Source organism: Sylvia atricapilla, chromosome 5 (assembly GCF_009819655.1).
Source record: "Sylvia atricapilla isolate bSylAtr1 chromosome 5, bSylAtr1.pri, whole genome shotgun sequence".
NCBI classification, from domain to species: domain Eukaryota; kingdom Metazoa; phylum Chordata; class Aves; order Passeriformes; family Sylviidae; genus Sylvia; species Sylvia atricapilla.
Window position 1 is genome coordinate 59958048 of NC_089144.1, and position 22231 is coordinate 59980278.

Sequence of the window (22231 nt, forward strand, 5' to 3'; positions counted from 1 at the left end):
TGCAGTATAACTCACTTTATGATGATGTTTCCCCAGTATGTCTGCCCAAATGCCTCATTCTTCAGGGTCTCTTTGCTCTCCCCAGGGGTGAAAAAGGGCTGGAAATTCAGGAAAAAAACTGCTACTGGATGGCAGTGGAGGAGAGGTCAAGCCAAACACATCGCACAGGAGTTTGGTCACTTCACAGCAGGCATCTACAAGCAGATGTGGGAGAGGGAAAGGTTAAGCATCCTGCCCTCTTGGCCACAGGCTGAGGAAGCAGACTCTGGACAATGGAGTCATTTCTTCCCACTGGCCTCACCACAAATCCCACTCCTTTTACTCACGGTTTCCCCAGGTTTATAGAAAAACAATCTGATTTTTGCAGTAGCATTCCACTGCAACAAACAACTGAGGGGAGATTCAAATCGTATTTCAATCGATGGCAAAAATGTGCACTCCATGTGGCTTTTCACCAGCTCTATTTGATTCTCACAAAATATTTTGATCCTGCAATTTACCACTTTTAGGACTTTGTTCTCCTTGAATCTCATGGGATTACATGCCAGAATTTGCCTATTCAGTGGGAAGGCAGCTACATTTTAGAGGCAGGCTCATTCTGTGTCTGCAGCCTTCATTTTATATCCCTGCTAACACCACCTATTCAGATCAGAGACTTTAGAATCATATCCCACCAAGGAAACACCACCATGGAGTGAGTGATACAACCGAGTTCACTAAAGGAATAAAAGCAAGGCAAGTAAATTTAGGTCAAGGTGAGTTTATTGTCCATACAGCATACCTAATCCCGCCAAAACACTTTTCTTAGAACCATCTTTAAACTAGTCAAAACAATAGGTTATTAATAAAAATGACAACACTGAACAAAGACCTTTTAAAAGGCAATCAAGACTACACCGTATCAGAGTCTTATCCATCAAAAACAACCTCGTGTACTTTCTAAATACTTTTGTTTACACTGATGTCTACTACCACACTTTCTAGCATCCCCTGACCACATAAACATCCACACCTCTTAAAGAGCACATTTGTGAGAGAATAACGTTGACTTGATATGGCATCACACTCAGTAAAGCAAAAAAAAAAACCAAAACAAAACAAAACCAAAAACCAACCAAAAAAAAAAAAAAAAAACCAGAATAAAACCCAAAAAAGTTTGAGAACAGAAACTGTGCAACCGAGAGTGATTTCTGAGGTACATGAGAACATGGTAATAAACATAGTGGAAAAAATCCAGTGGCCAGGTGGTTTGCTGAGTAATTAGGAGCTATCCGATTACTCAAGCATAAATCATCGACATTGACATGGGATTAATCGTTCTTTTTCTCTTTCACAAGCATGTTGGAAATACAAATAAATACATTATGAGGTGCTCCTACACTATAGTAACAGGAAGGAGGAGAAGATCATCAAAGTACCATCAATAGGAAGCTGAGAGAGAAAGGCTTTTAGCAACTGTACCAATCCTTTGGCATTTAAGGAAGGCAGAATCAGTAACACATTTTCTATTCTTTTTTTTAATCAATCAGTTGGGAGGTTTATGACTTCTGCAATTTGGGGGCAAAATCTCACACCTCATTTGCAGTAACAACACACTAACATCTGTTGAAAGAGAGTATTAGGCAGTCATTTTATTCTGAAAGCTGCTGTGAAAGCACTCAAGTTGTAGGGTTTGCAGCCTTCAAACATACAGTACGCTGTAACCAGAGGGTTGGCACCTGCTGAGCACATCAGTGCAGCTGAGGATATTCCTCACCCTGATGGGGACACACACACAGACCCACCAGGACCCCACGGAGGACTGGGAATGCTGAATGGTGCTGCCCCTTGCAGCACAGCTCGCCCTCACCCTGCTGTAGAGGAGCTGACCATAGAGGTGGCCCTCAACCCCTGCCCCTTCAGTTCTTCAGAGGGGTGACACTGTGGGATCAGCCCTGTGTTCCACAGCAGGGATCACCCCTGTGATCCCATGGCCACTGTGGGACCAGGGTGTGCAGGAGGTTGGACAAAGAGCAGGGGCAGGCACCCTAAACACAGGTCCTGCCTACACCTGGCCCAGGGCATGGAGCAAACCACGCCACCATGATGGACGCACTCAGAGAGGTCACCCCACCACCAGGACCCTCTGGCACAGTTCCCCAGGCAGCCATGGGGCAGGGCTGCCAAGGAATGATCTGACCTTGATCTGATCTGATCTGCGTGTGGCTCTGCAGTCTGGCTTCAAAAACATCAGCTACTTTTTTCCTCCAGGACAGACACTGCCGCAGAATTCTGGGTGCTCCCAATGAAGAACGTCGAGGTGGGAAGCGAGGCCAAGGCTGTGCCCAGCAGCAGCTTTGGAGAGGACAGACCTGCTCACCAGTGGAGAGCCAATGCATTTTTTCCACTATGAAAAGGATACCAGAGACCAAAAAGGAGCCAGTGCCCCGCCTCAGCTGCTTGCAACCTCTCCCCGGTGGGTCCCGGGGCAACCAAACTGTCACTGTGTGAGGTATTGTGAAAATGGGAACTATTTCCTGTCCAGCAAACCTGAGGTAAGTATACCATCTTTGCAGGATGTGATCAGGAAGGAAGGAGATTGAAAAAAAAAAAAAAAAAAAAAGGAAGAAGAAAGAAGGAAAAAATAAAATTAAAAAAAAAAAATCATGAACACGCTATTAGGGGAAAAAAAACCTGTACAGGGCATTTCCAGTAAATCAAAGAACTCATCATATCTCCACTTAACCATCTACTTCAGGATTTGAAATTTAAGCAGTAAAATAATATATTATAAAAATGTTTATAAAATAGCAGCACACTCAGTGAAACAATACAGCTAAGTACTGTTAATGTGAATAAGAATGAAACAAATCATAGCTTCTTAGCAGCGCAAAAAAAAAAAAAACAAACCCAAAACCAAAAAACCCCCCCAAAACCAAAAAAATAACAAAACCTTAGAATCTTACTCCATTTTCTATCCTCATCTAGCCAAATAGGCTGAGTCCATACATATAATATTCTTCGAAGTAGGATGTTCTTTCTAGATTTTCGTGTTAAAAATGCAAACATTAACATTTCAACCAACAGCTTCATATTGGATATCTGCAAACTGTTAATACAATTGTGCAAAAAAAAAAAATTAAAAAACCAAAAAACCACCCAAAAAAACCCCTTAAAAAAAACAAAACAAAACAAAACAAAAAAGCAACACCAAAAAAAATTCCCAAAAACTAAAACAAAAAAGCCCCAAACAAAACAAAAAACCCAAAAGTTGCTCCAACTCCTTTGCCATCTAAATGCCTCTTCATTACAGGTGGAGCAGGAAAATAAATTCAAGTACACTGAATACACCTTTGTAATAAAACTCCAAGGCGCACACCTCGATGTTTACCACCATGGCTGTTGCACCAGCAATTTTCTTTCCTTGTCCATAGATAAACACACGGGTGGTATTAAAGATCCTTCTGTGACACTGAACAATACAGATGGTCAGGCTTTTATCCGGAATGTCATGACAGGAATGTCATCTGAAGCGGGTGTTGGTATTTCCAGCAACACCGCAGCTAAGCAAGTACACCAGATACTGGAAAATATTGACTATAAAAAGCTATACAAAGCCTTGCTTTTGTGATTTCTCTTTTTTTTTTTTCTTTATTTTTCTCTTTTTTTTTTTTTTTTGTTTTTCTTTCCTCTGCAAAATTGTCATAAACCATCTCATTTAATCCCTTAGGAAGAATTTTCAAAGTGCTTTTCGAATGAAATGGTTTACAAAAACACTCACTGTGGATCAATAAAGTTAATGAAATGCTGAAAAAGTGTGCAGGGGGGAGTGGGGGGAAAGAGAGATGAAGGAGCAAACCAAACCTCATCTTCTTTAACACAGTGAGGGGCTATTACTAGGGAAGATGTACAGAGCATCATTTAAATGTCTTTGTGGCCAAGCTAAGAAGCTGCCAGAAGTTAACATGGACGTGAAGCGTTAGCACTGTAAAGGATTATAATGCTTTTCCTAAATGATCCACCACATCTTGCAATCCAAAGGTTGGAGGTGGTCTGCCCAGCCAACAGGTCGGGATTAATGCGTGCATTCCCCCCTGACCATGAACACTTGGGAACTTTGGCTCGGCCCACGGCTGGGTAAACGGAATTGCTCTCATGCCAAAGATGCTGCTGTGTTTAGAATGAACCATGTCAGAAGGAAAAGTAGATAAAAAGTCAAGAGGGGCAGAGGGGAAGTTGGGGCAGGGGAAAAAAAAAAAAAAAAGAAAAAGAAATCAACTGAAAAAAAAAAGCCCAAAAGACACCTGCTCTTCTGGCTGGTAAAATAAAGCATCTTCTTTCTTAGGTAGCAGCTACCACAGACAGCAAGAGTAAACAAAACTAACATACAGAGATCCAACAAACACTTCTGACTAATAACAGAGGTGACAGATCAGCAAATCTCTTCTGCATTCAAAATGGTTCAATTGCTTCAGGGATCTTTTCCCACTTTGCCCTAAACCCCTTATTCTATTGCTTTGCAATCTAGTCAAGCCATAAAATCGCACACACGATTCCTTTCTTAAATCTAAAAAAGGGGTGTATGCACTAGTTCATAATACACAGACAAGTATACTCTACTTTGTTCCCACAAATGCAGGCTTACATTGATCTAGCTACTTTGTATGCTTTTATAAGCATTTAATATCACTGATACATAATCAAATAGCAATTACCAAATATATCGTGGGATTCCCTTCTGTAGAACATCACAGGCACCAAATGCTTTTTTTTTTTTTCATTATTCAGTTTTTGTACTTTTTTTTTTGTTTTTCTTTATACCTAAAAGAGCTTTAAATATGTTCTATGTGGGAGCAGATTAAAAAAAAAATTCACTCTAAAAATAATAACAAAAATAAAGGGTCAGGGGGAGCAAGCGTGACTTTGTGTGCCGGTGTCCTCACAGGTTGATGTCTCTCACATCTGTGGGAGTGCTGGCCTGGTCCAGTTCATCCACTGTCTTGGAGGGGTTGCTCTGCTGCTGCTGCTGCCGGACTTGCTGCAGGCTGTTCACAAGCACCGCCTCGATCTGTTCCTGACAAGCTTTAAGGCAGTCCTAGAGAAAAGAAAGGAAATTTACCTATTAGTAAAGATAAAGGTGGTTTTTTTTTCCCTTACTGAGCCAGCAGAAGTTGGAAGTGCATTGGTCAGGTACTTCCAAGAAGTGCCTGCTCTGACACGAATCAACCTTGAATTCTGAGAGATAATTACTCTGCACAAACTCCCTGGGTTCAACACTGTTCATGCTGTAATGATTAGGCTCTAAATCATAATATTTTACTGGTCTTTGATCAATAGGTTGCCCAGAGAATCTGTGACTGCCCCATCCCTGGCAGTGTCCAAGGCCAGGCTGGATGGGGCTCTGAGCAACCTGGAATAGTGGAAGGTGTCTCTGCCCATGGCAGGGGGTGGCATTGGATGGGCTTTTATGTCCCATCCAACCCAAGCCATTCCATGACTCTGTGATTATGTGATTTATGTGGTTCTTGAGCAGGAACCTAAATATTACAGAGAAATAATTTTTCCCTCTCTTATGCAGGGTTAAACCACCTAAGTTGGTCTTCTCTACAAAAACAAGTTGCAATTTTATCCTGAAATAACCTCCATGTGCTGTACCAAGATCACACAGACATGCTCTTTATACAAAGCAAACTGATGGGAAACTGAAGAAGTTTTGAGGTCTCTGAAAAAGCATAGTGCTCTGGGGCTGAGTTTTATCTGTCACATATTTGGGTCCCCCAGGAAGAGGCAAAAAGGTTAGTTTATCTGTGAAAATTCACACAAGAGAAAATTCACACAAGCTCCAAATGTGCAGCTGCATTACTGAACTGTAGAATCATTTAGGTTGGAAAAGACTTCTGACATCATCAAGTCCAACCTTTGTGCAAACACCACCTTGACACCCAGACACTGAGTGCCATGTCCAATCATTTTCTGAACATATAAGCAGTTCCCAGGGACCACTGCATCACAAACTACAGAACATTCAGAGAAATAGCAGGGTACAGTACAGTAACATATATATGGGAGCCTGTTTATCAGGAGTCTCACAATTAACATGAAGTATAAATACAGAAGTAAGTGCAAAGGATTCACCACACTTAAACTAGACACAGCGATGAAGAAGGTGACTATTAAAATAGGATTACAGGATGTCCCACACTCTTGATAATATACTGGAAGACCAAATAACATGGTTATTTAACCAGAAAAGAAAGTGAGAGAAAACCTTGACAAACTCTGAGTTATAGGAGAAACTTGAAACCCAAGTTGTGACTGTATGAACACAATGCCAACCATGTTCAGTGTGCTGGCACTGGGCAGGGGGACAAGTGGTGCTACAAGAAATGGCATTTTCTAAAGGCAGCCCTGAGGAGTCCTTCTGGAAAAGGCACTAATTCTGTAAACTTCCTGTGGCCTCAGCCTGCCTAAGAGCTGGGTCACTCTCTCCGGGAGCCTTCAGGGAATAGAGCAACATAGAGTTTGGTAGGAAGATTTCAACAGCACAGTGCTTTAACCAGAGCCCCCACAGCATCTGTCAGGGTGAGACCGAGCATCACCATTCCCACTGTCAGGCAGGGGAGCTGGAGAACAGAGCAGTACACTGACCTCCACAGGGTTCCACAGACACCTGTGAACCTACTACGGGATGTGACTGCAACACTGAGGAGCCAGGCACTGACCAACACACCCCTTTTTCTACACAGGACCTGGTTATTGGGGAGGGTTTGAAATACTTATGTGTGGAGGATTGATTTGCCATCCCAGCCTGACTCGGAAAAACACATCCAGTGAACAGGATCTCTACGCTGGCAATGCTGACATTTGTGATGGGCAAAATTAGCTCCAGTGGGTAATGAACACCCATTTTTCTTGGCTACCAGCCGGCAGCTGCTGGCTGCAAAATCCTGTCCTCACATAAAGGAAAATCCCTCATTATCAGCTAGGGAGGGCTTTAGGTCCATTGTAAACATTCACCTGTGTGTAAGAGGGCAATGACAACAAATCACTGTGTGGGTCAAGGCATTTTTAAATGCGGGGGCACCAGTTTGGAGACTCTTGTAACACACGACACACGTAATGCGGTTTTTTTGGGTGTAAGAACCTCTTCTTTTAAAACACAGTTCTGAAGTACTGTGTCCTTCTGAAAACAAGCCAGATTTTTTTTAAAGCAGCTTCAGTCTGAAAAGCTTAATGAGGCAATTTCCTTGCAAGCAGGCTTGGGGAAGGAAGGGTGGTGACATGCAGAACATGAGGCTCGAGCATTTGGAGTCAGCTTTGTCTGTTCCTAAACACCCTCATGTAATCATCATTTACACCATCACTATACAGACTTCTGATGGGCAGTGTGATGATTCATTTCAGGTATGAAGAGGCTGAAATCTCCAGGTAACTCTATAGAGAAATGGGTCATTTCTGGCATTTTCATTTTGGTACATAAAATCTATGAAGTGGCCTCAACTGGAATAAAGTGTGGATTTTATTTCATATGGGAATCCACAGGCCACCATGTATTATTTCTCTTGTCTACACTTAGGCTTTGAACTTAAAACCACTGAATTCTTTAAAACAAAGAAACCTACAGTAAAAATGACCACCACACTGCATTCATCATGAAATAGTTTTCCCAAAAAAGTGTTGCTATTTGCATACTAAACCCCCTTGGATGTTAAATCTCTCAGGTGAAAGGAAAAAAAACTTCCTAATTTAGAGTATCTTATCAGCTCAGCTGTCATAGTATGATAAGGTAAGTGGCTCTATTGTATAGATGAGGGCATCACTGGAACTTTGAGACACAATACAAAAAAATACTAAAAACCCATCAGGACAAACAGCCTGGCCTTCCCATGACACAGTATTTTTAACCCCTCCAAGTTTCATGGGGATTTGCTGCATGAGTACATATTTTACCGGTGGACTTTCATTTTGCAAGCTCTAGATGGCTCTGACAAGAGAGAATTAAGTTTTAAGAACATATCAAAGAAAAAACCCATGAATTGCATTATTTTCAACAAATCTTCCTTGAAAGAACACTACAATGCACTGCAGTATGACCCCAGACTTTTCAATACAAGGACTAGGCCATTCCTTCAGAATACTGCAGGGTTTGCCTTTGTTGTTTTTATAAAAAACTTTTTAAAGTGTGTATCACATGGATCAACTTCCCCATTCTTCTATATGGTCTAGTAGTTTTAATGATTAAAATAGTTCTGGTACTTTCCATTCCATAGTTTTATTTTTACTTCAGAATTTAGAGAACTAAAAAGGCAATTAACTTTGAGGTTTCTTTTTTTTTTTTTTTTTTTTCATTATGAAACTCTTTCATCCCTAGGTGATTTTACTAGCACGCTTGAAATGCATTTGAAGAAAAAGAAAAGCTTTCCTGTGTCTGATGAGGGGCAGCCTGGTGGCCACGGTGGAAAGGCTGGTAGTGAAAATAACTGGAAGGAGGAATCAGCAGCCCTATGGCATGAGCTACTTATTTAAGTCAATAATCATTGAAGATTTCAATTTCCATTCATGACAATCTTGAAAGAAAGCACTAGCCCTAGGGAAAATCCTGGAGAATATTACACATAATTCGCTTTCTTGAACTTTTCAACACTTCTGTGGAATACTCATGTCCAATATTGGCCCCCAGCTTCCAGTTTTAAACTGGCTTTATGGTTCACTGGCAAGCTATGAGGGAAGGCCTCCCACTCTAACCCAACTCAACTCAACCAACAGGCTCTTGCTTTGCACTGCCCAAAATCCCAAAGCTGGGAATGCTAAAAAAGCCTCCTGGAATTTGTGTGTTAGAGGGTGGTTAGTTTTCCACATAGATATTAATTACTTCACAAAAAAGTGTTAAGGCCCCGATCTCTTCCTCTTTCTTAAAACTAATTTCAAAAGGGAAATCTGAAAAGGGCATTTTTTAGGTGCAGGATCTGGTTTAATAAATGCAAAGGATGCTGGAGATCCCCAAAATTACAGTACTGTTCACTGGTCATGTATGCATTGCTTGGATAATCTTAAGAAAGCAGCAATCAGACATGCATTAAAGAGTTGGGATTTACATAAATTCCAGTGTGGAACATGTCATCTGTACTCCTACACACAAAAGCCGGCTGGATTCCTCCACTGGTTCACATTTAAGCCCCAATTCAGACCTCTCCAAAGCACATGCTTCATTGTTGACATAAACAGGGATTCCTTCCCAAAGTGGGGCCTTTGTGTGCTGAGCGCTGGCCTTTACCTCACTGACCTTCTCCAAAGCAAGGGCTTGGAAAGCTGCTGTGGGAACATCTTATCCATTTACTGTATTTACAGTGATCTCACATCTAATGGATGCAGTTAAAAAACAGAAATATCTTCCCTCCTGAATGTATGTTTTTGCTACTGTAACAAAGAGCATCAGTCACAGATAAGTGTCTAATGCCTCTTTTTCCACCTGGAAGTATAGAAAATACTGATTTGCTGTTCCAAAAGACACTTCATGTGGACTAACAAGGACATCTCATTCAAAAAATCTTAATAACTAATTCATGTCAGAGATTCTCCACTTACTGTATCCATGTTATTGCAATAATGCAATAAATAAGGTGACAAACATTAAGAATCTGAAATACGGTGCATTTTTCTCTGCCATTTTTTGATCTTTTCAGCAGTTTCAACAGTGTCCTTTCTAGATTCGGTTCCACTGTTTGCTTCACCACTCAGTTTTCTGGTTTCCTGTTGCTGCTTTGGGTATTTCTCATTGCAAACAGGAGAGAACAATGTTTTCAGAACCGGGAGAAGAGAGTAAAGCAAACACACCAGCAGGGCAATGCAGGGGCAGATGCCAGGATACTCCTTGCTCAGCACGACTTGGGATTTCTGGTAATCTCTACCAGGTCGTACTTTGAAGACATGAAAAGGTGAGAAGGTGCGGGATTCATGCTGCTGTAACACACACCCTGAGCGTTTAGCGGAAAAGGGGGTTTTCGAAAAGCTGGGCGGAGCTGCCTGCGTTCCGGAGAGCCTCAGGAGCGGAGCAGGGATTCCCTGCTGGAGCGGCCGATCCATGGGAGCCGCTCCTCGGGGGCCTGGCTCCCTGGGCGCGCCGCGCCTGTCAATGGACCCGACGGAACTCCGCCATCAGCCCGCGGTGTCACTGCATCGCCCCATTGTTGCTACACACGCACAGCACTCACTGGGGAACAAAAAGCTGAATGAAACGGAGCAGCTGCCAACTCAGGCAAAGACAACTTAGGAAACTATCTCATTCTTCCTTTCTCTGGGAGGCTATTTCGCCTGTTGTTTCCTTGCATACAAAATGCGGTCTGCAACAAATAAGGCAGGATAAGATACAGCGAGTCCTGTTTCTTGCTTCCAAAACCACAGGCCCTAGACACTACAAAGGAGGGGATAAATGGTGTATGTGCTGTAGGGACAATGTTCGAATGCAATCCATTCAAGATAGATTTCCACAATTTTTTTTTACTGCAGCTCTGAATTCTTGAGCATGAGTGGTTCTTCACTTCCGTTTCTGTGCAGAAATCTGCAGATCTTTATGAAGGGATGTCTCTGATCTTGGGAATAAAAAAAAAATCCCGGCACTGACATATGTGGCACATATAAGTGGAGATATTTTAGATGCCATTTATTATGGATCCAGTCTTCAAAACGGCCCCACTCCACATTTTTAAGGGCTCACAGCCAGCTGTTTCGACAAGCCTTTAAAAAATGTTTGGTTCCTTGCTTTTTTTTCTACTTCAGGCCCTTAAATATGCTTTAGATTTTCCAAACTATTCAATACACACCAGTTACCATCTGGGAACAGACTTTTAGACATGACTTCTGCCCACATACAGGCTCTACCTGAAAACTTCTCCCTGGTTGCTGATGCTGTGGAGACCAACTCTGTGTGTCATCCAGATGCAACTTGGATGACTGCTCTTCCAGGAGGTGAGGGCCAAGGAAGGTCTCAAGCAAAGCAGAATATTGACTGCAAGGTCTTAAAATGTGCCCTACCCATTCAGCTATCCCTCCTCACATCCCGTAATTGTGCACAGCAGGGATGCTTGTATCCTCCTCCAAAGCATCTGGCTCCACCAGGGACAGGATACTGCTCACACTGGAGTGCTGGTCTGGGATGCTATGGGAATTCCTGACTTCCTGAGTTGTTTATTTTTCCTTTGCAATGACCCACCAAGTGATGCACAGGGAGCTCTGCAGCTTCCTGCCAGTAGGTCTGTTAACTCCTTGCTCACCAGCCTTTCCTCTTCAAGCAACCACAAAGGAAATGTTCCCATCCCCTGGCAGGAGGACAGACTGGAACATGCAATCCCCATCCTGCAGAGCTGTGTAAAGTTAGAATCAGAGGCACAGAATGGTTTGGGTTCAAATAGACCCTAAGGGTAATATTGTTCCATCCCCCTGCCATGGGCAGGGACAGCTTGCTCCAGACCAGGTTGCTCAGAATCTCATCAACCTGGCTTTGAGCACTTCCAAGGATGGGGCAGACAGTTTCTCTGGGAAACCTGTGCCAGGGCTTCACAACCCTCTCTAATTGTAATTGAAATTGTTATTTGAATTCCTAATTTCTTCCTAATATCCAATCTAAACCTACTTCCTTTCAGTTTGAAGCCATTCCCCCTTGTCCTGTTACTACAGTTCATAATGAGAAGTCCCTCTCCAGCTTTTCTGGAGCCCATTCACAGATGCTGGAAGATGCTCTGAGGTCTCCATACAACTTTCTCTTTTCCAAGCTGAACAGTCCCAACTCTCCTATACTGTCTCCATAGGGGAGCTCTCCAGTTCTCTTTATCAATTCCGTGGCCTGCTCTGAACTTGCTCCAGCTGCTCCTTATGTTGGGGGCAGCAGCCCCACAAGAACAGAGTAGAAGGGGAGAATACTGTCCCTCAGTTGTGTGGGATTAGCTCTTAGTGGCTCTTAGGGACAGTAGCAATCAGAGAAGGCAGTTCAGATGCACCATGCAGAGCTACTTTCACTGCCCTTCAGGCTGCCGTTTATTTTGGTCAGTGGAAGGAGTAATGAAACCAGGGTTTGCCTGCCCCTGTTGTCACACTTTCTCCGGCCCGTGATTCAACCCTCACCAAACAGCCCGGGGCAGCTATTTACCAGAAATAACTGGTTATCCCTAAAATGACAGTGGCAGGATGCCTTGGACAACTCCATCTCATGTCTGGGACACTGCTCTGGATTCATACAAGGATAGCCAACACCAACATGTTTTTGAAAGGAACTCGTGCTGGTTATCTGCTTACCCAACAGCTGGGCTCTAAATTACATGTTGCTTATTAATAACGTATTTTTGGCCTAATTCTTAATTAAAAAGGTCTATTTGAGCTGTAAATGCCAAACTCCAGTCACAGTTACACGAATGTAAATCTAAAATAACACCATTGATTTCAGCCTCCTGGTTAATGCTGCTATTTCCCAGCAAATAGACTGCACCCTTAAATTATCATTATAAAACACTGAAAGTTCAGAAAAGCTCACTGTACTTAAGTTGCATCAGGGTTTCATTACCATTCTTTCTTTTCATCTGCTCACAGCTTTGAAGCTGAGATTTTTCATGCTTCACCTCAGACAGTGACATTTTTTTGAAAAGCCAGTGAGAAAGTCCTATCATCTGTTTCCATGCTAAGCAATCACACACTCCAAAACAAAAATGAAGCAGAAGCCCTGGCTGAGAAGGACTCTTCCCCAGCTGCCTGATAGTTCCTGTGGGCTACCATGAGGCACAGGGGGCCAGAAGGTTTTCCTCTGCAGAACTGTAAATTTCTGTGACTTCCCCACTTTTCTCCTGCATGATGGTCCTAAAGCCCAGTAACTCTCATTTCTCCCTCTTCCCAAAGCCTCCACTGGAAAACAAAATCATTCACACAGTGACAAGAAATTAATTGTGCCACGGCAGGAACAGCTCTCAGGCATCAGAAATTCGGAAGTGAGAGAACTGAAGCTCTTCATTCAACTTTAATTAAAGTCCCAGTGTAAAATGTATTACAATAGTCTTTACTCTTTATTAAAACAGCCTTGGGCCAACTCTTACACAATCCAGACAGTACATTTTTTCCAACAATACATTTTACACATGAGGCTGGTATTACTACCTATTGCTAAGTCTGTGTCATGCTACTCTGAGATCCCATTTTCAGTTGCTTCTCTCTCAGGCTATATCATGTGGGGTGAAAGTTTCCAGTCCTGGACCCTTTTGTATTTTTCCAATGCAAAACTCACAGAGAAAATACCTAGCAAAATATTTCTCCCAAACTGAAACAGCAGGCTAATGAAAAATACACTATTTTGCCCAAGCTCAAAAATTCTGGCAACCTGTGGTTAGGCTGAGGCTTCAAACCTTGCAGGGAGTTAAGGGAAAAAACAGCACCTTGAAAAAAACAGCACCTTGAAAAAAATAACAGCCCCTCTAATTTCTGCAAAGGCTTATATTTTTATAAGCAATTAAATTATCCAGAAGCTCCTTTTGTCTCAAGTTTGTTCTGATTTGGGGGATGAGTGAAACTCTCCTCTATATCTGTGCTACTGTGGGCTGAGACCAGGAGCAAAGAGAAGATGCTGGTCTCTACGCAATGCTGACAGATTCTTGGAGAGGAGATGTGAACAGTAAAATGTTAGGAGTTCTTTGTTATTTGGGAAGAGTATTAATTTTGTCTTCTGAAGGAATGTAGGCTCAGTCATATCTGGGAAGATTTTCACCAGGATGACAAAAAGCATGCTAAATTTAAAAGAAAAGGTGTGAATCAACAAATAACAAAATCCCTGCTAAATTTAAAAGAAAAGGTGTGAATGCATTTTAATTGCAAAATGAAAACCCCATCTTCTGACCACTTTAGAACTACTATGATGTTTTTGTAGGTATTTTCTTTCAGACTTAAAGAACCTGAATAGAAAATATGAGCACAGTAGATAAAAGTTTTCCAAATTGCAAGATGCAGCAAAAGGGCCTTATAGGGCTTACACCCAATTCCCTCAGGCAGAGAAGGTGTCCCTCCTCTCAGAGGGACCAGGATGGTCAGAGGGATGGAGCAGCTCTGCTGGGAGGAAAGGCTGAGGGAATTGGGATTGCTCAGCCTGGAGAGGAGAAGGCTTTGGGGTGACCTCACTGTGGCCTTGCAGTGCCTGAGGGGAGCCCACAGGAAAGATGGAGAGAGACTCTTGACAAGGGCCTGGAGTGACAGGACAAGGGAGAATGGTTTCACACTGACAGAGAGCAGGTTTAGGTTGGATATGAGGAAGAAATCGTTCCCTGTGAGGGTGGTGAGGCCCTGGCACAGGTTGCACAGAGAACCTGTGGCTGCCCCATCCCTGGAAGTTCCAAACCCAGGCTGGATGGGGCTCTGGGCAACCTAGGATAGTGGAAGGTGTCCCTGCCTGTGGCAGGGGGCTCAGAATGAGATGGTCTTTAAGGTCCCTTCCAATCTAGCCATTCTGAGATTTTATGGTTTAAACTTGAAGCATTCTCAATTAGAATTATTCCTTTTTCTATGCAAATCCAACTCGAATTAAAATAAATGGGAAATGCCAGAACTGCATTTGAAAATTAGGATCAATTTGATTGTAAGAAAAAAAGATAAACATCAAAATTCTCCCCTTTTAAGTAAACTGGAATTATTACTCCTTTTTAACCAAATCACAAACCCAAATCTTCATTTCACAATGCTACCACAGATGTAATAATGCCACATATTTACTCTGTGAATTAAAAACAATAAATTATTACATATTAAGGACAGTTTGAGTTGTGCCTGTCTCACATCCTGCCTCAAAATTAGCTCATTATTCACTTCCTCCAAGCCAAGAATTTTTAGGTGATACCTGAAGGAGGGCCAGAAGAGCAGTTTCAAAGGATGGAAGCACAGGACTAACAGCAGCACAACACCTCCTGGTTTGCTTTATGCCCCAGGGAATGCTGCCTGCTCACCCCATCACCCAGGGCTCCTGAGGAGGCTCAGCCTGCTGCAACACCAGCTTGGGCAAGCAAAGGCTCTCCCCACCACTCTGGAGACTCAAACCAAAGTGCTGGGTCCACACCTGCAACTCACTCCCTGCAGAAACATCCCCTCCTTCGCTCCACTCAGCCTTCAGGATCAGGCCCAGTTCTCCCCTACGCCCTGGGAAGTGAAAGGAGAAGAGGAATGTGGGACACTCACCACATCTGTGTTTGTGATCTTGGCCAGGAGGTCCGTGAGGCTGTCCCCATCATCGAGCTGAAGGCCACAGATGGCTGCTCCCACACTTCCAGTTGCTATCATTGATGGTGGGTACATGGCAAAGTTAAAATCTGCAAGAACAGATCTGGGAATTAGTCCAAGCCCAGACCAGAAAAGCTGCAAAACATCAGAGGCAAGCAACATAAAAAAAACCACACCCAAGAATAAAACCCGGGGAAGTAGAAGAAAGGGAAAAGTGCCACTCTTTTTGGTCCCATGGAGCTCATTAGTCACACTGCTCATCACAAGCAGTCAAAGGAGGGGGAACAGACCTGCAAATTAAAATGGAAATGCGGTTCAGTCTTTTATTCTCACTGATGCATAAAGTAAACCTGGACAATTTTTAATAGTCTTTCCTTAGTTTTAAAGAAAAGGAAAGAGAAGAAGGAGGCTTTCTGTAATTTATGTCAGAAATTTGGGTCTTGGTCACATTAGACCTCTCTGTACAACCAGAAAACTAACTGGAATAAGGTATCACAAAGGACCAAAATGAGATTTTTAGTCACGTCAATTTTTCAAGAGTTAATTAATTCGAGCATTTAAAGAACTGTCCGGGAAAGAGATTTTAATTAACGGTTCATCTTTACTACCTTAGCAATTAGGAAGTGAGAACACTTACAGCCCATAGCTATGAAATCAAAGAACAAAGATCACATTTGTTATTACTACTACTTCTTAATAAACAAGTTAAAAATACACTTCAGAACTTCCTCTCACACATCTGTCAAATAAGAAGAGAAATTAAAATAAAATCCTGTGATCTTTATAAGGCAATTTTATGGTTTATGATGCTGCCACAGACACTGGTTTATCAGCACTAGTTTATCTTGCTTAATACCAGATCTCCCACATCTTGATATATTCCTAAAATGAAACTTGATTTACAAGTTCTTTGGTTCAACAACAACTCATTAACAAACCTTTCTCTACTAATGTTCAGTATTAGCAAACCTTTCTCTATGAGTTTTCAGCAGGGGGAACTGGAGTAGAAGGAAGAGTAAACCAAAGTAATACATATTAAGAAATAAATTACAAGCATACATTCCATCAATAGAAACAGATTATAGAAAACTGCCCAGCTGCAGATCCCAAATCCCCTCTGTTCACAAATTCTGTAACCCTGCTGCTGTCTGTGTACCCACTCCGGTTTTAGACACATGGAGAGTTGTTCTCAGCCTCCCAAACTCAGAGCTGGCACATACTTCAATAGCTGTGGAGACAGCATGTTCTTCTCCAGGCTGGAATACATCCCTGGGATTGAAGCAGTCCAGTAAGAATGGCACTTAATGGACATAACATCCACCCAGATGGACCAGAATGGGGGTGTTAGAAGTGAGGAGACAAAAGGAGGAGTTGAAACCCTGACACAGATTTCTCTGTCTCACAAAGCCACCAGGAGGCTTCCACCTGCAAGCCCAGGACTGCACGCTGCTTCCTACCAGACATCACACTCTGACAGACACTTTTGAAGGGCAAATTCCCACTGGCTAAAGTAAGAAATATGGACTGCCATTATTATAAAAATAATAACTATTGTAATAGGAAGAACCCACTGTACATAGTAAAGATGATTCCTGGAAATGAAATTATATTGCCCTCCACCAACAAGTGAGACAACAAGGAGAACCTTGACTCCCAAACTAACAACAAAAAAACCTTGACTCCTAAATTCTCAGTGCAGGACACAGCCCTGACTATGCTGATCTCAGCACGTGGCAAGCGAATGGGAATTACACTTCCAGGACTGCCCTTTCTGCCAGTCACCAGTGCTGTCCCCCAGTGCTCAGTGTTGGGGCCAGTTCTCTTTGATAAATGACCTGGATGAGGGGATCGGGTGCACCCTCAGTCAATCCTCAGGTGACACCAAGTTGGGTGGGAGTGTTGATCTGCTTGAGGACAGGAAGACTCTGCAGAGGGATCTGGACAGGCTGGATTGATGGGCCCAGCACAGAGAGATGACAAGGCCAAATGCCAGGTCCCTGCCCTGGGGTCACAACAACGTTCAGCAGCTCCAGGCTGGGGAAGAGTGGCTGGGAAGAGCCCAGCAGGAAAGGGCCTGAGTCTGCTGGTCCATAGTGCGTGTCCTGGTGGGCAAGAAGGCCAATGGCTCCTGGGCTGGGTCAGCAGGGGAGTGGCCAGCAGGACCAGGGCAGTGACTGTCCCCTGCCGTGGGCACTGCTGAGGCCTCAGCCCAAGTGCTGTGTCCAGTTCTGGGCCTGGCACTGCAAGGTGGACATGGAGGGGCTGGAGCGTGTCCAGGGAAAGGAACAGAGCTGGGGAAGGGGCTGGAGCAGAAGTCTGATAAGGAGCGGCTGAGGAAGGAAAAGAGGCTCCGGGGAGCCTTATTGCTCTCTACAATTCCCTGATAGGAGAGGGCAGCCAGGGGTGGGTCAGGCTCTGCTCCCAGGGAACAAGAGACAGGACAAGATGAAACAGCCTCAAGTTGTGCCAGGAGAGGTCTAGATTGAGTATTAGGAAGAATTTCTTCAGGATGATCAGGCATTGGACCAGCTGCCCAAGGAAGTGGTGGAGTCACCCTTCCTGGAAGCGTTCAAAAAACATGCAGATGTGGCACTTGGGCGTCATGGTTTAGTGGTGAACATGGCAGTGCTGGGTTAGGGTTGGAGTCTTAGAGGTCTTTTCCAAGCTTAATGATTCTATGATCAAAATCGTTTTCATGTTTACTTCACGTGGAGTTATATAAACACACCGAAGGGATAACCACACCCCTAAGTTGGGAAGCAATTCCCATGTTTTATCTTGGAGGCTCCAAACTGTCTTTCACTTATGCATGGGAACTACAGGTAGCAATTGACTTCCTGTAATTTTGCCCTCCTTGTTCTGAGTTTCAGGCAGGATGTAGTAAAAAGCTGGTGCTGGGAGGGCCCATGTCCAGGCAGAACGGGCTGAGCAAAGGCCAGAGCTCCACCTGCCCTCTGAAATTCCTTGCCTGGCATCACGACCTCCACGTTATCCGAACACCGGTGTTCTCGTGGCTGATTTTAGATCCACTCCCAGAAACTGTCTTCCTAGGAAGCTGAATAAAGAGGCACAGTGTCCCTGCCAACTAGCACTGCTGTAGGTCTGCTTCCACGTGGGGTCACATGCGAACATTTCTATGCCCAATAACCTTGTTAGCTCCCTTAATGTCATTCATAATGCAAATGAGACAGCGAGCGAATGGCCAGAGGCCCAGAGTGACTAAAGCTCAGCATCCAGAAAGTCTTACATTGCCTCTAGCTCTAAACTAACTTCCCTCCATAACAAGCACCATAAACTTGGCTATCAAAGCTACACATGCCCAGTCTTTGTTGTACAACAGGCAGCGATTTGTATCACTGGCTTCTATTTTTAGCATATTAATTAACTACTGCAACTGGTGAGGCAAGTGTCTCCAACTGGAGAGTGTGGCACCATTGTCTGAAGTCATCACCTCATCTCGAGCTATTGAAAATCATGGCAGTGACCCTCCTGCTGATATGAATTTAACCTGACATGCCCACAAAGGAATGGGGGGTGGTGCACCAATTTTGTGCACATGGTTCTCCACATCACCCTGGACCCTATTAGTGTGGAAAGAGCTCATTGAAAGAAAAGAAGCCACATTGTGCTGGGCCACCTAGAGGGTTGAATAGAAAAGGCTGAGGAAAAGAGCAGGCAGCGCAATAAAGGCCATAATTAACATATTTCCATATTCAAGCAAAGCAATAACTACGTGAAATGTTTTTCAAGGTGCAGTGAAAGCATAAATATTAAGTACCGTATCTGAGGGGATGCAGAACCGCCGCCCCCCCAGTCTCTTAGATTCCATTGAGAAATTCAAACCAAGCTTTTTACATGCTATTTTCAATTATAAACCTCTATCTCTGCTTCTACTATGACAACAAGACAAGCCTTGCCATCCTCACTCAGTTTTCACCCAGGTAAAACTGTCCCCTCTCCAAACTAGGTCAAAAATTTACCATGAGATTCAAAGAAAAAACAAAATTTAAAAAGGAAAGGTGAGGGCACAGAGAGACAGCCTAAAAATGTGTGCTGAAACATATGCAATTACTGCAAATTTTTGTAGGAGATAATTAAACCTGAACAACAGAGGAAATTTTATAGAAAGCATTTCTTACTGGACATGGAATTTTATAAAAAGCACTTCTCCCTGGACACCTGAAGCAAGGTTATGGGCTAAATCCTTCTGTGTGCAAACTTAGTTAACACGCACCCAGAGCCTGCATCTAAAGCATGGCTCTGACTCTAACTTTGTTGTGATTTATAGGTTTATAGTTGGGCTCAATGATCTCATAGGTGTGTTCCAACCTAATTGATTCTGTGATTATGCCATTCCACGCAAAAAATACAAAAGAGTCTCATTTTAAGTTAGAGAAGCAGTGCCACAGCACATGCTCTATGAGAATCGGAGCACACAAACACTTTAAGGGAAAACACTGGATTGTTAGAAACCAAAACTAGTTTTACTTTCTATTCCCAGGCAATAAACATTAGAAACCATCCCATCTCATTTTAGTACCACCTATTTCCCAAATGACCTCAAAAACAAGTGACCAGCCCTGCACAACCCCACTGACTTCAGCGCTGAAAATAAAAAACGGCAATGCAAGAAATAGCAGCCTTTGAAACACAGCCACCTGTGGACCAGCCAGCCAGCCAAAGTCATCAAGTAAATTCAGGGTACCCTGAACCTGTCCCCCACTTTCAGCCTGGAGCTGACACAGCCAGGGCATGAGGAGGTTTTTCTGCCAGGGGAGCACACGTAATCCACGCCGAAGTTCCAGGGCTGTGAGCACTGCGGCTGAGCTGTTTTGCTGGCTGTCTCCCAATCCAGTGGTCTTCACTACCTTCAAGCCAGGAAAATGCAAGGCTGACAGTCAGTCCAAAGCAGAAGGGAACTGGAGGAAGGAACCCAGAGAGGTCCTGCAAGGGGAAGCCTTAACTTGCAGCCAACAAATAAAACCATCAGAAGGAGAAGAGCACTGACAAATACCCAGGCTGAACGTGCTCGGTGTGTCAAAGTCAGGTGGGGGAACTCTACCTACTTAAAATGACCCACATTACTGATCTGGCTGCTGGTTGAGCTTTTCTTCAGCAGCCAGTTTCAATCTCTGTAATTTGATAGATATTTATTTATAGAGTTGGAAACTGCTGTCTTTACAGAGTTGGAAACTGCTGTCGTAAGGAAGGTAATTTTTCCCATGGTGGGCGTAAAAAGGGATGGGAAAAAAAGTATGTTACCTCCATCAGGAAAACAGGTATTGATACATTAAAATTATATAGATAACGGTCACAGCCAGCCTCGGACTTCACCCAGCCAATGCCTGTACTATGAACACAAGCATGGATCTATATTTAACTATCTAAGTTTAAAAGAAAAGTCTATGATAAACAGTGGAAGTAGTGAATTTAATTCTTGTCTGCTTTGATCTGAATGCAATCCCAGGGTCAGTGTGGTACACTTTATTTTTTCCTAATACAGTTGGTTGTATCTGCAATGGCCACATTTTTTTTCTTGCTCTTGTATCTCTCCAAGACATTGCAATTTTTCCTCACGTTAACTATTTCTACTTTTAAAGGCAAAACCAGATAACTCTTCAGCCCTTCAAAGCAAACACAAAACTTTCAAGTAAACCAGGATGCAGACATGCTTCCATCCTTTGAGTAGGTGGGAGGGCAGACATCTAATTCTGGTCCTCGGTTACATTAAAGCAGACAGCATTTGGCCTTTAGCCAAATGGGTCTGAACTATCCTAAATGTTAATGCTTCATCACAACCATCCAAGAGAGGTAAAGACAGGGAAAACACGCTGAACAACCTATGCAAAGTAGAGGAGCACTCACAACAGTATGCTCATTAGCTAATGGTAAATACCATTTCTGAACAGCTGTTTGCACTGGTTATTATTTGCACTTATTTTTACACCTTTCTAACCAAGGATTAGGATGATGTTAGTGCCTGAACCACCAAAACGTCAGACCTGCAGCTGGTAGAAAGGAGGGCAACTCCTCCGGCAGCTCCGTGGTGGTGCCAGCTTGTATCAACACATTCTCTCTTTCTCTGTTTCTTTCCACCTCCTCTTGCCAGACCTGACTGGTCATGAAACATTCCCGAGGCTCTGACTACTTACTGATGGCACTTCCTTGGTTCTTGTGGCTCCACTAGCTGGAAAGCTCACTATACTGATAAGAGCTGCCTCTCCCTGGAACAAGCAAGAGCCTCCTTTTGTGTAGTAATAAATTAGTGCAAATTATTCTTTCTTCTGCTATGCAAGAAGTTCCTGCAAACACTGCCACTTTGTAACATGTATTTCATTTCTTAAGACATTGACATAATAATGAAGCCTCTGCAGACTTCATTCTTACCCTCAGCAAAGAACAGGTCCCAAATAAAACTTGTACCACACTTCCAGGCTCTGGTAACTTACACTGGATGAAAAGGGGATGCAGAGAATTGCCCAGCAGGAATGCTGAGGAGCAAACAGGCCTCATTCTGTGTGGTCACCCTGTAGATCACTACCAGGGCTGTAGACCTCATCTTGGAGTCTCTGCTCAGACAACACTCCCATTGACTTCCACAGAACTTCTGTATGAAGAAGGATGCAGGATTTGGCCCAGAAGTTAAAAAAGCCTCCTCAGCTTTCAAGTGTAGATGATTAATGTCCCAGAAACAGTGGGCAGAGGTTTGGCACACTTTATGAAACTGACTTAAAGCTGACATTTTCCTGCTCCTTCTCGGCCTCTGCGCTGACACAGGCCCTGAGATGCTGGATCCACCATGGGCACATCCCACCTGCCACAGGACTCAGCTCTGGCACAGAAAAGACCATGCAAAGGACTGAGTTTTGTGCAAGCTGCCTTCTATCTCTGCAAGCCTGCAAAGATTTTTGCTTCCAAGTTTTGCTTGCCACTCAACTAAAATCCTGTGAAGTTCCTCACAGAGATTAGTGCCTCCATTACAGCTCCTCTTTCTGAAAGTCTGTCATGCACAGGC

The 22231-nt window shown here is 43.4% G+C and overlaps 1 protein-coding gene across 1 annotated transcript in view; it reads right to left on the minus strand.

Annotated features, from left to right (window-relative positions):
- Positions 1–3610: 3610 nt before the first annotated feature.
- CCND2 (cyclin D2) overlaps positions 3611–22231 on the minus strand; it is a 28192-nt gene continuing 9571 nt past the window's right edge. The window contains exons 4-5 of the mRNA XM_066319683.1: positions 15175–15305; positions 3611–5074 (exon numbers count right to left, since the gene is read on the minus strand). Coding sequence (XP_066175780.1) covers positions 4919–5074; positions 15175–15305 — 287 coding nt within the window. The 3' untranslated portion in view covers positions 3611–4918. The remainder of the gene's footprint in view (positions 5075–15174; positions 15306–22231) is intronic.